The 16,838-nt window shown below is 37.6% G+C and overlaps 1 protein-coding gene across 24 annotated transcripts in view; it reads left to right on the top strand.

Moving 5' to 3' along the window:
• Window positions 1-16,838, top strand: part of PTPRD (protein tyrosine phosphatase receptor type D) — a 457,704-nt gene that overhangs the window by 378,190 nt on the left and 62,676 nt on the right. For all 24 annotated transcript variants that reach the window (XM_006150805.1, XM_006150804.1, XM_027772789.1 and 21 more), the window contains one exon: window positions 14,020-14,195. In XM_006150805.1, the coding sequence (XP_006150867.1) occupies window positions 14,020-14,195 (176 nt within the window). The remainder of the gene's footprint in view (window positions 1-14,019; window positions 14,196-16,838) is intronic.

Raw genomic sequence — 16,838 nt, 5'->3', positions numbered from 1 at the left:
TATTTCCAATTTTAAAATACAAAAAAGAAAAATAGAAATGTCAGGATCCTTCTAGAGAACTTGTCAGTCTGCCCTTGTTGTATTGTAGCATTGCTTCCACTCAGAATGAAATCATTCAGTGTTACCAGTTCCCTGCCTTTGCCAGTTGGTCATTATTTTCCTTAACCTGTTATTTTCCATATTTACATAGTAAAGTACGTCAAGGGAAAAAAAGTGTCTCCTTGTACCTTCTTTATATTAGTTGGAAATGATGCCAATTTCATCCCTAAGTTATTTTTATAGTATAAAAGCAAAAGCACTCAAATCAGACTAAAATCTGCTTCATAGCTCTGTGTCCACAGCTATTCACCAAATCAAGAGTTGACTTAGAAATCAAGATTCCTTCAATTTTAGGTGTTATGCAAAAGGTTAGGAAGTTCAGGGGCTATATGGTGAGCTTTAATCTGGATTACAAGCATGAATGGCATTTTTATGTTAAACTAAGTCTTAACTAGGAAGTGTTTACAAGTTCAGTCAATGTCCTCTGTCTTAAACACATGAGAAAAAATGCTGGCACCTAGAACTATAAACCCACTGAGTTTTCTCCTCAAAAGGCAGCTGGGGTAAGACAGGGCCAGACTTTTCAAGTATTTTAAAATATTAAGTGATTTCACACACAGTTTATAAAACTTAATGTGTTGTTGAGTTCTCTTTTTGTCTCCAAATTGAATGACTTTGGTTGAGGGTTTTAATTTGGGTGCTTTTGTTATTTTCTCATTTGTTGCTAACCACTCTTCACATTGCTTTGCAGAGTGATCTGACAGGCATTACAGAAAAACTGGGAGTGGCCACAGTGATTCTTGGCTTTATCTTTGTTTAATAGAGCACACTCACACCCCACTTCCATTGAGAAGATGACAGGGGAAGAAAACATAAAGAATTAGCAATCGTGTGTGGGCACCAACATGCTCACTGAACTTCTTGAAAATAGTGACACTTTATGACATGTTTCCAAATCACAGTTTTGTTTTTTTTTTTTAATGTTGGGTAGAATGCAGAACAAATTTAAGAGAGTCCTCATCACAAAATGCTTTTAACTGTTGAATTATAGAGTAAGCAATAGGGAAATACAGTTGCATTTTTGACAAATCCAATTACCACTGGAGTCCTCTCCATATTTAAGCAGTTGTTGAAAGAACTTGGTAATTCCTGAAAAAGAAGAGAAACGATTGTTTTTTCTTTTTGTTGTTTTTGTTTTGTTTTTAAAGACTTAAGGTACACATTTTCAAATAAAGACCAAATGGAAACCAGTGCTACATGTACATAAACACAATGTATGTTTAATCTTGTGGAATCCAAAGTTGTTTAGAAACTATACTGAAAGTAGAAAAAGAAAGAAAGGAAGGAAGGAGGGAAGGAAGGAAGGAAGAAGGAAAGAAAGAAAGAAAGAAAGAAAGAAAGAAAGAAAGAAAGAAAGAAAGAAAGAAAGAAAGAAAGAAAGACGGACAGACAAACCAGAAGGTAAAGGACAAGGAATTCTGAGTTTGGGTTGGAATTTGGTCACTAACTAGCTTGACTTGAGTATCAAGATTCTCAGCTATATTCTCTTCATTTCTAACTTCTGAGAGTTATCTCTATGTAATAGGTTGTCAAAAAAAGTCATGGCATATTTTTTCTGTGTAAAAGCACACCATGACTTTTCTGACAACCCAGTCACATGGGGTATGTGTGCATGCATGCCCAAGATCCCAGGAGAAGAATGCAAGAGAAGAAATCGAGGTTACTCTCATGGGGCTATCCCCATGGCTGGTGACTTCTCACTTTCCTTCTCACTGTCTCTGTCTCTGCTCAGTGACATACCCTATGGTTAAAAAAAAAAAAAAAAAGAATTTTATTTCTTTTCTTACAGCATAACTAACCTGGGCAGTAACACAGTATGGGAACTCAGCAGTGATCTAAACACATCAGACATAGCATTGCAGAAGTATTGTCAAGAGCATGTACAGATCACTGGTTCCATGGGTGATCTACTCACCATAAATCTCTTTCTGTATGTCTTGAATTTCCCTTAAACCCAGGCTTATCAATTAGCGGCAGGTTATTTGTTGTAATGCCTTCTAATGAGCAAACATTAATTATCGTAGTCTTGGGTTAAAAGTTTTTGTTCTAAAATATAATTGATTTTCAGTGCTCCTAGTACTGTACTTTCATTCGTCCCCCAGGGGTGATGGCCATGCTGCAGTCCCTTATCCTCCATTCTCTTCCTAGGATCTTGGGCACACATGCACCTGTATGAGTTTCAAGTCAGTGGGTCTGGGACTCGATCTGCAGTCAGCCATGAAGGAGTCCAGTGACAAAACTGCTACACCATCTGTGGTTCCCGGTGTTGTGGATTTTAGGAATAGTGCTCAAAATGACCCCCAAAACTAGTTTTCTGAATTTACAGATAAGGAAACAAACATTGAAAAAGTCAAGTAACTTATTCATGATGAATAGTAAAAGACAGAGCCAGAATGCTAATGTTGGGTTTTCAGAGAAGTCGTGACATATTTTTTCCATGTTTCTGTATGCAAAAATGCAGCATGACTTTTCCAACATCCCAATATATGCTAGTTGGACACACTGCTGTTGTTCTCTCAGAGACCACTTGGGCTTATCACTTCTGAAGTCACTTATGATGTTTGTGAATATCATACCAAATTCCAAAACAATGCCTTTTTAGCTAGCAAAATGAAATGGTCTAGGGAATTTGAAATACACATTGTGTGCTATTTATGATACAAATCTTAGAGCTAGAGATTTTCAGTTTACTCACATATGCTAAAGTGGCTTTTTCAAAAGAATAGATGACACACAATGATTTTCATGTGGGCTTTTGTTTAGTATGACTTTTTAAGCTATGTAACTTCTGGGCATGTCACTGGAACAGTTAGCAATGGCCAGCTGGATCCTCTTGAGAAGCTGACTAACATTTTTAACCCCACTTGAAAATAAAGGGTACCTCCACACTCTATTTGTACAATAATGTCCAAGAGTTTATCAGTATACAAGCCCTTAGAAGCCCATTCTCCAATTTAGTAACTATTTTCTTTTTTTCTCATAAAATGAGGATGTGTAAAACCCTTTCTGCCATCTCTAAAATTATGAACATTGACTTTAAATCCTGAAATCGAAAGATAATGTGAGTAGGCAGATAAATATTAAATCTTGGACATTAAGGAATTAAGGCTTCAGGAAAAAACAAAAATCACACATTTAAGCTTGCAGGTATATTATAAATGGAATTATTGTCTGGTGTGCACCTCTATTATCAAAGCAGATATACATTATATTATCAATGAGAGAGTTAGAAATGACAGAGAATAAACCACAGAATGTTCTTTGCATTCTTTAACATGTGTATTTGTTGACCTTGTTATAAGAATTTTATTAGGACATGGGTCTATGCCTTTGTTTATGTTGCTATGAGAAGATACTAGAGATGGCATAATTGATAAATGGTAGGAATGCATTTCACGCTGTTTTGTAGGCTGGGAAGTCCAAGATCCAGGTCTTGGCATGATTGATGTCCAATAAGGGTTTATTCTTTCAGCTTCCAAGATGGAGCTTTGTTGCTGGATCTTTCAGAGGAAGGAATTCTATGTGCTCTCCTGGTAGAAAGGAATGAAAAACAGAACTTCACCCTTTCATAGATCTTTTTATAAGGGTCCTGATCCCATGCATATAGCACATCCCTCGTGACGTAATAACCTCCTAAAGATCCCACTTTACACTGTCATGTTGGTGGTTAAATTTCAACATGAGAGTTTTGGGGGACCCATTAAGACTATAGCAGTCTGTTATATTTTTTTCTTATAGGAGGGGGCATATATTGAAAGCTTCCCAAGAACTTCTTTCCTGATAAAGAATTCAAGGCTCTGTTTGCTTCCAAGAGCTTACTTGGACAAGTTACTGTGCCTTGGTTCCTTCATCAATATAATGGGATTATTAATAGTTCCTATCTTTTAGAATTACTAAGAGGATTAAATGAATTAATGTGTATACCCTGAGAAGAGTTCTTGGAACACACCAAAAATTGCCTAATAAAATTTGAAAACACTTAAGATTATCATTACTATTATGAATTTTATCAATAAGTTCTTTTTTAAAAATAAATATGAACTTAGCTTATTATTATTATTATTATCATTATTATACTTTAATTTGACCAGAGAGAAACAGTAGAAAGAGGTCAAATGAAAAAGCAACCCACCAGGTTCAGGACTCAAGCCATGGTTGGCCATGTGGAGGTCCAGCATCTTAACCACCACCTGCCAACCCTTATCAGTAAGTTCCTTTATCTTCAGATGGAATTTGTTCTATATATGATGTCTGGAAAAATTAATACTGATCAAATGAAAAAGTCGGTATATGTGGGTATTCTGTGAAGCAAAAGAAAACATTGATACTTGATAAATGGAAATCAGACCCATACTAGTATTACACATTTTTAGAGGGGGAAAGAATATGTTCTTTTAAATGAAAATTCAAAATATATCATCTGCAATTTGATTTGCTTAATAGAAGTAGTTCAAAGAAATCCAAGTGTAAATAATATAGATGATGTTACAACTTGATGGTTTGTGAGATGGGCAATTTCGCCCCCTTTAAAATGAGGTCGCTGTTTACAGGAAATCACTGCCTTAAGATAAATCTAATTTTAAAAACTAAATAAAAATAAGTTCCTAATACTCCTCCAATCTGTAATGCCAGTTCACCGTTTTCCGCCACACTCATGCCGTAAGCCGTGTCTTAGCCTGTCTCTCACAGAGGGTTCCAGGGAAAGCCTGAACTATTCATTGAAAACAGCTGTTGGTACATAATAACATCTTCTCCAGTTTCACATCAGCCCCATGCTGTGAAATACCTTTTCCTATTTTTGTCAGGCCATATCTACTACCTTGATATATTTTTTGTAAGTAAAACCAAAAACAAACAGGAAAATAGTTAATACGATTTATCCATCATTTCCTAATAGAATGTTCATTATAGTGAGTAAAGATGTTCCAGATAAAGCTCTAACATCAAAGAATTAAAATTATTTTCCCCAGCAAATAATTCTGTTGATAGCTGCCCCGTGCTCTTTCCTAAATCAGATCAATCAGACATCAAGACAAGGGGTCTTTAAGAAGTTTATGGAAAATGTGTATCATGACCAAGACTGTGCATAATAGATCTCAAATTTTTTTAATTAATTCATAATTTCCTTTTTCATACACTTCTCAAAATCTCCTCTTAATGCCTTTCCTCCCTTTGATTCTGTCTTTCACCCTCCCTCCTAATCACATAGTTCAATTCCTTTTATTTATGAGTGTTTTTTTTTAAATACGTAAAAGCATCTTTCTTTTTGAGAAGCAGTGGACAGACACATTTTTACACCTTAATTATCTTCAATAGAAAGCTAGATGGGACTTAGCTTTGGAAACTTGGAACTATTTCACAGGGTACTTTCAGTCTTCATAAAAATGATCTAATTAGAGCCATTTAAATGGCATCTTTCTCCTGCATGTAGCTGAGCAAGTAGTGATGAGTCAGTTATCCCTCTGCTCCTGCTTTATCCTCTGTCTGCTGATGTTTCTTACCCAGAAAAGAGAAAAGCATTTTAAAGGATGACCGCTTGCATTGTGTGTTTTTCCCCCTCTTTTTTTCTGTATTTTTGTTATCAGGAAACTAATCAAAGAGTAAATCAGAAACCTCTGGAAGTCAGTTTATTTTTATTGCCATTGTCTTCAGTTATTGGGGGTTTTTTTTCCACTTTTATTGTACATCTATGCAGATTACTGTAATGAATCTATGCTTCATTACTTTGAGGCTGCAGAAAAATCTGTGTCATTTGTGGTGTGACTCTGTTAGAATATGCACACCGGTTGTAGACTACTGGGAAGCTGTAAAATAATGAATTTTGTCCTTTCTTTTTTTTTTTTTTTAGTTTTCTATCTGGCATGTGCACTCGCCAGAGAGAAAGAGAGAGAAGAAAAGTGAGCAAGCAGCCCCCACAGGGGCCACACTGCAATCCTTCCTCTTCCATTCTCCTCTTGGGATTTTGGGCGCACATGCACACATGCTTAGCATGTTTTTCAAACCACCACACTGAACCATGCAGTCAGCCATGTGGAATTCAGCCACATTAGCCACCATACTAACTGGCCCCTAACTTTGTCCTTTCTAGTATATTTTTTTTAAATATAGAAGTAAGAAAGCAGCCTTGGGACCAGCAATTGAAGTAATGGCTATGTCAGTGGACTCCCATGTAGATGACCATGGTTTGAGTTCCAGATCTGGTGCTTAAACTCATGCTGGGCACATGTGCGGGCATGCCCAAGATCCCAAGAGGAGAATGGAGGAGAAGGGATTGTGGCGTGGCCACCCCCTGGAGGGTGATTTCTTGCTTTCTGTCTCTCTGTCTCTCTCTGTCTTTCTAGCAAGTGCACAAATCCTATAGGAAAGGAAAAAAAAAAAAACTCAAAAAAAAAAAGGCAAAGAAAACAGCCTTGTAGATTTTGAATTTTATTTATTTATTTTTTTTCATCAACAGTTTTTAGAAATAAGTGGGCTGGTTTTATTTCTGCTTATTACGTCAACTCCAATAACTAATAACCACATGGCATTTTACAAATTTCCAATGCATTAGCCATCTGGTCCTCACAGGGGTTCTGGCTTAAGGATATTTTATTGATTACTACACTGATGTGGAGTCTGAAGCTGTGTTTCCTACAGACAGAGCTCCTGTAGCCATACTCTGTGCCTGACTCTGACTGCATCATTGATAAGTGAAGTCTTATCAATGCAAGCCCTAAAACTTGCATTCTTATTAATATAAACTAATTGGACCACACTTCTGGGATGTAATTGAAGAGTTATGATGCAGTGGTCCATGATCTGCTTTATTTCATGACAAAGCGCTCCCTAACGAGAAATGAGACCCTCTATCACAGCAACTGATAATACCCCATCATAGGAAGCTAATCATGCAATGTATTCAAGGACAGATCAACAGATCAATCGTTCAATTCCTTTTCTGCACCTGTTTTCAAAGCCCAGCCTCCTTAGCTTTTTGGAAGTTCTGAAAATCAAAAAGAGGGCACAGAATAATGAATGTTATCCAGTTCCCCATTAGTTCACTGTGCTGATGAGCTGTAGTGGCCCCAGAGCAAGGCAAGCTTTTAAGGTAATTGCCATGCATTCTGAAGAAGCACAGCAGGAAATTTGCCAAACTGCAGCTACGTTAGGGATAGGGAGAAGAATATTCTGCGTCTTTGTAAAAAACATTTCCTTTTAGTTGTTGCTGTTGTTTGATGTTTTCTGTTTTCTGGTGTGTTGTGAAATGATTTCTTCCTCTTGCCAGTTCTGATGCAGCCATGGGTAGCTTCCACGGTACAAGAAAAGGAGAAAGAAGGCCCACGTCCTTTGCAATGACATTACTGTACTCAAAATTATTATTGGATTTTGTTTCTCTATTTTCTGTTTCTTAGTTTTGCTGGCATCAGGAAAATAAACATGATTTTTTTCTGCATTTGGGTTGTAAAATTGCAATCTAGATCTTAACTTGTAATTATTGTGAGGTTTTGTTGTCTGTAAGAGTGGAGAAGGGGACATTATTTACTAAATAAGCTTGTGTGTTTTATCAGGACTTGAGTAGTTCTAGCTTACTACAAAATGATTCCTTTTGACACCAAAATCTCTTCATTAAAAGATCTGTAGAACTTAAAGGAATGAAAATATCTGGGTTTTGAAGGCACATTGCGAACAGAATAGGTCACTCAGGTGAATGTCCATCTCCAACTTTCAGTGGACCCGCATTCTGTCCACTGGAGCCATGCACAGGGTTGTACTCTACCTCCAAGGTTGCCTCTTCTTGCTCATTCTCACCTCTTAATCTCGAAAGGGGGCCACTTTCCACGAACCGGCCACCTACTTTCCTAGGCCCATCACTTCTTGTTGCTTTTGTTTATACTCTATTTTTACCACACCAGGTTCCAATCAAGATTTGAAGTATCAGTTTCACAAAAAAAAAAAAAAAAGAAAAAAAAAATTCATCTCAACACAGCAGAGGAAGAAGTGATAGGAATCAGCTTGAAAGGGTGTCAGAATGTGTTCCTACCTAAGAGTGTGTTCCTACCTAATCTGAGACACACAAAGCCTCTGTTTATCTAAAAATAGCTTCACAGAGATTTTTGAATCCAGGAAGGTTAAGAATACCACACAGAGACATCTTATTTTAGAACTCAAAAGGACTTAAGGGAATCAATTTGTCCAACATGCCTCGTTTAGCAGATAAGCAATCACCAATCTGGATGAGTTAAATAACAGGCCAGGTGTCAAAGAGCAAACCACCAGCAACCCAGGACAAGAGTCTCTGATTTCTGATCTGTGTCTCTAAAATCTTAGCTATTGCATAGTACTATTCTTGGACTTTAAAATGCCACGTGATTTGTCCCTACCTGTGATACGATGCAAAAGTGCCAGCATTGCTCTCCTGATTACTTAATTGCACATCAACAAAATACTTCGATTTTCCATCTTACCTTTTGAGTCAGAGCATAAAAGTTTATTATAAACCTTTTAAAATAGGAAACATCTTTGCAAAAGGAGAAATCTTTTTAAATCAAATTACCTTCTGACCCCAGAAATCTAATCCACATCAAGTTGGATGGATGATGGTAGTTGTTTTTAAGAAAGCCATATAGTCCAATTAGTCCTCCTCAAATTAATAGGAAGGAAAAAAAAAAAAGAAGTTATTTTAATCCCACCATAACAAAGCAGCCCAGGTAGTATATTATTTGACATTGCAACATGATTTCAAGGTTGTTAAGCATTCCTCAGTAACTAATTATCACATATATTTTTTCCAAAAACAGTAGCTTCCTCTTTCCAAGGAATCCCTCTCCCTTAGTATTCAGACACATGCAGAAACAGTGTCATAAAGCCCTATCTTCCTTGCCCATGCTTAGATGAAGAAAAGGGGTGTTATATTTGCATCTTGAACTCATGATAAAGTTACCACAGTTTGGCAGACAATTAAGAGAATAGTTGAATCGGAGGTCCATGCCCAGGCTTATTTTTTCACTGAAAACTATAACTACTAATTACCAGAAAATAAGAGCCTAAAACTTGCCTATTTCTATTGGAACAGCTGTTTGCTGTGGCTCACTGTATGTTAAGAATACCAAAGCACAGCTCTACCGGTTATTTCCCTTGCTATGTCTGTTAGTTTTAAAGGTCTGAGTGTACAGCTTCATGTTTAGTTGGCCTACAATGCAAAGACTCAGTATAAAGCATGTAAGTTATATTTTGAAGTGCCACAAGAAAGAACAGTCCACTAACTGACAAAATGCACTGAAATACAGGAATGAAACGTATGGACATAATATGAATTCAGAGAATGCAGCCTGAAGTTTCTCATGTATAGGATCACAATAATAAACAACTGTTTATGGTTTTGGGACTATTTAGATAACTGTTATTAATTTCAGAATACACAAACAATACCTGAGCAACCATGTAAACTTACTTGTTTTAATAAATGCAGTAAAGCTTTGGGCTCCCAAGAAATATGTGCATGGGACCAGGAGTTAGCATAACAGCTATGTCGCTGGATTCCCACGTAGTCGACCGCAGTTTGCATCCCGGACTCTGTGGCTTAAAACTCAAGCCGGACGCGTGTGCGTGTGTGCCCAAGATCCCGAGAGGAGAACGAACGGAGGAGAAGGGATTGCGGCGTGGCCATCCCCCTGGGGGAGTGATTTCTCGCTTTCTGTCTCTCTGTCTCCGTCTGTCTGTCTGGCGAGCACACGCGCCCTATAGCAAAAACCTCTCCAAAAAAAAAAAAAAGAAGAAATATGTGGATGTCTTATTTTAAAAGCTGGTCTTTTTGAACAATGATATTGAGACCAATTGAATCCAAGAAATAGTTTCTACAGCAGGGCCAGTCTGTTCTAAGATTTTGCCAGTGAGCAGAGGCAGATATCTTTGGCATGTTCCTGTTCTTTTAATAACTCATCCCCTTACTAAAAGACAACACATAAGAGAAAAACAACAGCAACAACAACAAAATAACAGACCTCGGCACTGTTTCTATGGTATTGGAAGAAAGTCTCCTTGACTCCAAGAAATATAAGCAATTTTTAGTAATTCTATAAATTTATAATAATTCTATATTCTTTTCGTACTGCCTTTTTAAGTTAGATTTCCATTCAACATAGCCCCAGAGGAATTCAATTAATTCTTACACACTTTTCTTGGATTAGTGGTACACTCTGATTAGTGTTGCATTAGCAGATGCAAATCATTTTTTGGGTAAGTCAGGGAATTGAAAGTTAAATAAGCAAATATGCATTACTTACAGAAGGTCACCCCCCAAATTGAAAGAATTTTGTATATCCAGCTTTCCAGTAAAAACGTCCTAATTAAGAGCTACCAGAGAAGCATTACATGGCACCAAAACGTTTGGAAAGCCAGCACATTGTGTATGTTCTCTAAGTTGGTTGAAAAATTGTGTTAAATATGTTGCATTGAAAGCTGAAGTCTCATCCGCTTGTAATAGCCTACTGTGGGACTTCCAATTTTGGGTTAATATTTTTTAGAAGGAGCTGCCACCCTTTCTGAAATCTTCTCATTCCACTTTGTGCACAACTTTTTATGATTACAGGACTCAGGAGATGTTAGATTTTTCTGGAGAATATAACTGTCTTTCGCATCTCCACACTGCAAAGGGTATATGAGAAACAGCTTATGTGAAATGTCTTTTCACCAGAGTAAGTGAAGGGATTTTCCAAAAGGAGATTTCCATTCCAGATACTCACCTACCTCCTTATAAACAAGTGACAAAAGAGAGGAGGAACCCTAGCATCATTTTCAGGATGTAAAGCAGGAGCCTAATCATTAGTTTTATTAAGTATTATATTTCCATTTTTGATTTCCTTCTTTTCAGTGTATCAAGTACTGAGTTCTTAAAGTGCTTAGTGATACAGTATTGATCCCAGGTGCCTAATAGTCTTCAGGCAGGATTTTTGTATTCTTATCTCTGTTAAGTGCAGTCAGTATTTAGTAATAATCCACCCCCTGAAAAATAGGGGAGACAAATGAAGAAAAGTCAAATTATATTCAAATTTGAGCAGTACATCCCCCAAACACCTAATCCATTATATAATAACTGATTAAAATTTACACAGAAAAGTTTGGAAGGGTCCAATTCCCTTTCTTTAGGGATGATTCTCCGTACATCTCCTCTGTGTCCTCAGATGCATCGTTCAATCACATTTGTTACCTTAATGGGGGGGGGGGGGTGAGGGGGGGGGTTCGTGAATGGGGGGGGGGGTGTGAGGTGGCACAATGCCCAGTTGATGCATTTTATGAGTCATGTAATGCAGACTTCTCCATTCTGAATTTTCTTGGAAAGAAGGTTCCCTATCTTTTGGCAGCTAAGTGAGGCTCTTAGCCAGGATCCTTTTTATCAATGCTTTAATGTTGTTAACTATCAAATTAAAATTTTGAAAGTAGGCTTTCCTTGTGTTATGGAATGAATTTATTCTTGGCTCAAAACCAAATCCTGTGAACATGTAAGATGTGTGTGCTTCCCAGTGGCTGTAACCTGAGGATTTTATTTAAACTGTCCTTTGAATCTACAGTAATTTGGTGTCAGGGAGGAATAGGATCTTTATCAACAAAGGGCTGCCAGAACCCCAACTGCTTCTTGAGTAGCTGTAATAGATGAATAATGTTACAACCAACCGTGCATTTCAGCTTTTGCTCAAAAGGCTTTTCAGTTAATGCTGGTGGTATTCCATATCCATGTGTTCATCTCAGAACACAGTAGTTTCCATCTGACTTTCATTACTTTTCTTGAGAGGATCCATTTTATAACCTGAATAAGAAAAGCAGCCAAAGTAATTGCAAGTGGCAATCAGTGAAATATCACAGTTTTAGCTTTGGGACATATGTTCTATTATAAAGGAAAATACTTCCCATAATTCCAGGACTTCTATTTTCCCAGGGCTAGAAGGGACCATGCACATGCTCTAGTTCTGCCTCCCATATCTTGCTGCCATCCCTGTAAAGTGCTTGTTCCCCTCCAGGGATAGGCATCTCATTTCCTCCCAAGGAAGCCTATTCTCTTTTGATTCTGTTTGCAAAATGCTTTATGATATTGGAAATGAAATTCTTCACTCTGTAGTTACATCCTTCAGAACTGAACACTTGGGTATCAACAGAGTAGGTCTGAACCTATCTTCAGATACTCATAAGCAGCTCTCATCTTTAACTTCCTCCTTTCTCTTTGCTAGGATACAATACATGCTTCTTTCTGTATGGAATAGCTGTCATGTTCTTAATCACTTTGGCCACTCTTCTTGGATGAAGTTCTATTTTTTTGGATCTCTCTTAAAGGCATTGTACTGAAGGAAAATTAGACTTTCAGTGAAAATATCTGCAATGAGGGATAGCTCTTCTACTTATTCATTGTTGGAACTGAAGCACATTGTTACTCTTTTTTGTCACAAAGGGTAGTAAAGGTGAATAAAAGAGATGCAGTCTAGTGAGTGAAACAGGCATTAATTAAGTTAATAAGTAAATACATAACTAAAACCTTTAATAAATAATTATAAAAGACGGAACCAGCAGTTGATGTAATGGCTAGGTCGCTGGACTCCCATGTAGTTGACCGTGGTTTGAGTCCCACATCCTGTGGCTTAAACTCACACTGGGCCCGTGTGCGTGCGTGCCCAAGATCCCAAGAGGAGAATGGAGGAGAAGGGATTGTGGCGTGGCCATCACCCCTGGAGGGTGATTTCTCACTTTCTTTCTCTCTGTCTCTGTCTTTCTGGCAAGCGCACACACCCTATAGTTGAAACTTCTCCAAAAAAATTAAAAAAAAAAAAAAAAGAAAAATAGTTATAAAAGATTGTCATGGGAGTTTTGAGTCCCTTGAGTACTCAAGTGCAGGCCTTCTGAGATGGAGACATAGAGTTTTGCAATGAGAAGAATGAGCATCTTCTAGAATGTAGATGCTGCTGAGGTAGAAGGGTTAAGTTTTCTAACTAAAGCGAGCTAGTACATAAAGTTTAAAGAGGAGGTAAGTGCAATGAGTCTGCAAAGGGCAGGGTTTTGTAGGTGAAGTTGAAAGTATAGATTTTATTAGAAGTATAAAGGAGAGCCATTGTTGAACTTGAAGAAGAGAATTTATAGTGTCTAAAAAATATTTTTTTAAAAAATTCTAGATGAAGGACAGACTACAGAGGACAAAAGTAGACATAGGACAGTCAATTAGGAGATAGGTGTCCTAATCCAAGGAGAGATTTGTTTGCTACTTACAAAAACCCCAGGAGGCATAAGTAAGAAACGATACCTTATAGAAGTTAAGATGCAGACAGAGCAGAGAGACTGCCTATGATTAAATCCACCATCTTTAGCAACCTGGCCAAGATTTATTGTAACCTCTGGGCACCTCACTTTTCTTCATGAAAGAATTATAGTGGCAGAACTTCATAGAGTTGTGAAGATTCAATAGGTTTATTATGAATTTCCATTAGCTAAATCTGCAAAGGATTTTTTTACTATTAGGATATATTCAACCTTATATTGCATTTTCAAACACGAGCATTCTTTTATTTAGTTATTGCCTGGAAATGAGGAAGAACATGAGTGAGTGATGTGACCAGGTTGTGACTGTTTTTCCTGGCCATTGTAACAGAAACAACAGATAACCTGTGAAAGAAAAGGCATCTATGGACAACCTCTTGTACTTTCCTTCCTTTGTCATATTATTAAAACCTGGCTTGCCTTATTATTGAGTATAAAGACATAGTACCTAAACATTGCTTTTTTAAAAAAACATGTGATGGTCGTGATAGGGCCTGTTTCTAATTTTGTTTAGAACCTGAACCTCAGTGTCTAGTGCGTCCTTCGGCACCTTGTGGAGCAGTAGCATAGCACTGTCAGTGAGTCGTGTCCCAGGCTGTTTTTGCCATGTGTTCCCCCAGCTGAACAATTCTCCATGTTTTACAGGCATCCCAGGAAGTGACTATGTGAATGCAAACTACATAGATGGCTACAGGAAACAAAATGCTTATATTGCAACACAGGGATCTCTTCCCGAAACATTTGGGGATTTTTGGAGGATGATATGGGAGCAACGAAGTGCCACAGTCGTCATGATGACAAAACTAGAGGAAAGATCCAGGGTAAGTCTAAATATTCACCTGTCTTCTCTTTAAAAAAATAATAAAATTCTCATTCAGAAAGCCCGTATGGTGCATATTTTATTCTGTTCAGATTCTATCCTTTCTTTTTTTAAGAATTATTTATTTCAATTTATTTATTTGTTTCCTTTTTTTAAATTTGACTAGAAAGGGACAGAGCAAGAGAGAGAGGAAAAGTGAGAAAGCAAGCCGCCAGGTCCATGACTCAAACCATGGTCATCCATGTGGGAGCCTAGCAACCTTAACCACAACACCACCTGCTGGGCCCCAGGCTCTATCCTTTCTTAAGATTTAGCTTTCTAACAGACACTAATCGTGCATGGATATCAACAACTGATTAAACCATTCCTTAAAACTCTTCCAGGTCTTTTCAGACAGAAAATTCTCCATGTTATGATGCGTTTAGTTACTTAAAAAAAAAATTGTGCTCAATGAAATGAACAACTCAGTTATAGAAAATAAATATTAGCTTGACCCTCTCTAAAACTCACATTGAATAAGCACCCACAGGCTTTGAGGTGAATTTCACCAATATGTACTTCTCAGTGTTTTTCACATTTTCTTTCTCATAATCTGCAGTGTAAGATCTAAAATTCTGTGAATTATTCAAATTAGTATAAATTACATCAGGGCAGCCAGAAAATGACATGACTTAATGCATGGCTGAGAAAACACATAAATGGATAGAGGGCATTTTGCTAGTTTTGACTTCTCCAAAATGAATAGACTTTAATAACAGAACCATTGCTTGTTAAGATCCAAGACAGAAGTTTTATGCATCATGTGGGTCTAATGTTATGGTGCATGGCACATTAGTTAAATGCTATTGATTTGGAAAACTACAGCTTAATGGGTATCCAGTGTGCCATATTCCTGAGTACATGTGCAAATTTGTAGCCATCTGATGAGAATCAATCTTTAACCTTGAGAACTTAATGAAGGGGTCTTGAAAAATATCACTTTAGGATAGCACTTACCCCACTAAAGAATGGAGACATACAATGCAGAGTTTTAAACCACACCTGAGAGGTCTCTTTCACCATGGTCACGGTAGTCCCAAAAAGGATATTTTGAAGGTAGCCAAAGCCCATTTCCCATCTATTGTGTAACAGTTGAAGTTCTTTAAATATTCTTCTACACTGAACACATAGCAGTTCCTCTTAGCCTACATGTATATATGAGGCAGGAGTTAAAGGTTGGCTAGGGGATTTATAAGTGAAAAGCTCAAATACAGGAAAAGACTGGAAAGCCACAACTGTTACTTTAAAGGTAGGGAATCAAAAGATACAGTCCATGGTTGGTTTAGCAAACTTAAACTGCAATCTGTTCTTTCCGAAATATCTGAATTCTATAGAGATGTTGAAATATTATCTGAAATTAATTTAGATAAAAATGGTTATGACTTCGAAGACATAGTTGTGTCATTTTCTACTTGCCAACCTTCATCAAAGGATATAAATGGATCCATTATTGACTTGGACTTATATAGTGTGCAGTTTTTTTTCTAAGAAAACTACTCTTCACCCAAATGATCCTTGTTTATAATAGTAAATGATTGTAACAATGTCTAGCACCTATTAGGTGCATTGATATATTTCACAAAAATCCCATGAGAAAAACACTACTATTATGTCTACTTTACATATGGATAAAAATGAGGCCCAGAAAAATCACTGAAGGTCACCCAAGGTCATTCAGCTTCTAAAGACAGAGATAGAAATTAAATATAGATGATCTGACTCCAGAACCCACGTGCTTCACCATGAGGCCATACCTCCTGTGAACATCCTGTGAAGCTGAGACAGCTGAACTATTATATTACAGCATGCATGTAAATCCAACCTTACTGGGTCTGCTCTGCCTGAAGATACTGGCTGGTAACAAGCAGTCATTTGCAAAAGCTGTTTTCAGTAAAACACACATTTTATCTTGACACTGCAGGCCTTCATTAAACTGTGCACAGAAACTTGTTTTGAAATAACCAAATGAAATTTCTGCCCCTTTTCTCCCTAATTGCTTCTAATAATAAAGTTAGTTCTAACTGGCCCCACTGCCACTGCAACATCTGATGGTAATGAGCAGTTCTTGGCGGGAGGCATTGTGACTTAAATACCTACAGTTTATCTTGCTGTTGCAGGCTACCTCCCTCCTCCCCCCACTCCCCACAAACAGGGGAACTTATTGGGAAGTTACTAAATGAACCTCTGTTTGCTCCCTTCATTAATTACTCTTTGCTCTTGCAAGTTAGCTTTCTCTTTTGTTAAATGGCCTAAGGAGGCCAATTAAAATGCTGTCTTGCGATTTTTACTCTATAATGATTCAGCCTGTACCCAAACCTGCAATGACCTGCATAAGCCAGTAGGCAACTGGGGAGTTTCAGTCATCATCCATCTGACAATACAATGAGCCCAGACCCCTAGGCCCTATAGCCCTTTGTATAGCCCTTTGTTCCCCAGTCTAGAACACTTGGGAATTAAGGACCAAATGCTGTGAGAGAGTTAGCAAAGCCCTGGTGCGTCAGATGCTCTCATCTGCTTTTGCATCTTCCTCCCTTACATCAATTCTACTGTACCTTCTCCCTGTCTAGCCTCTCCTTCGTCTAACGTAGCAGAGAAAAGGGAGGAA

The sequence above is a fragment of the Tupaia chinensis genome, unplaced genomic scaffold, assembly GCF_000334495.1.
Source record: "Tupaia chinensis unplaced genomic scaffold, TupChi_1.0 Scaffold000298_1, whole genome shotgun sequence".
Lineage (NCBI taxonomy): Eukaryota > Metazoa > Chordata > Mammalia > Scandentia > Tupaiidae > Tupaia > Tupaia belangeri.
The sequence above is the reverse complement of the archived record's forward strand: the minus strand, read 5'-3'. Positions and strand labels throughout refer to the sequence as shown.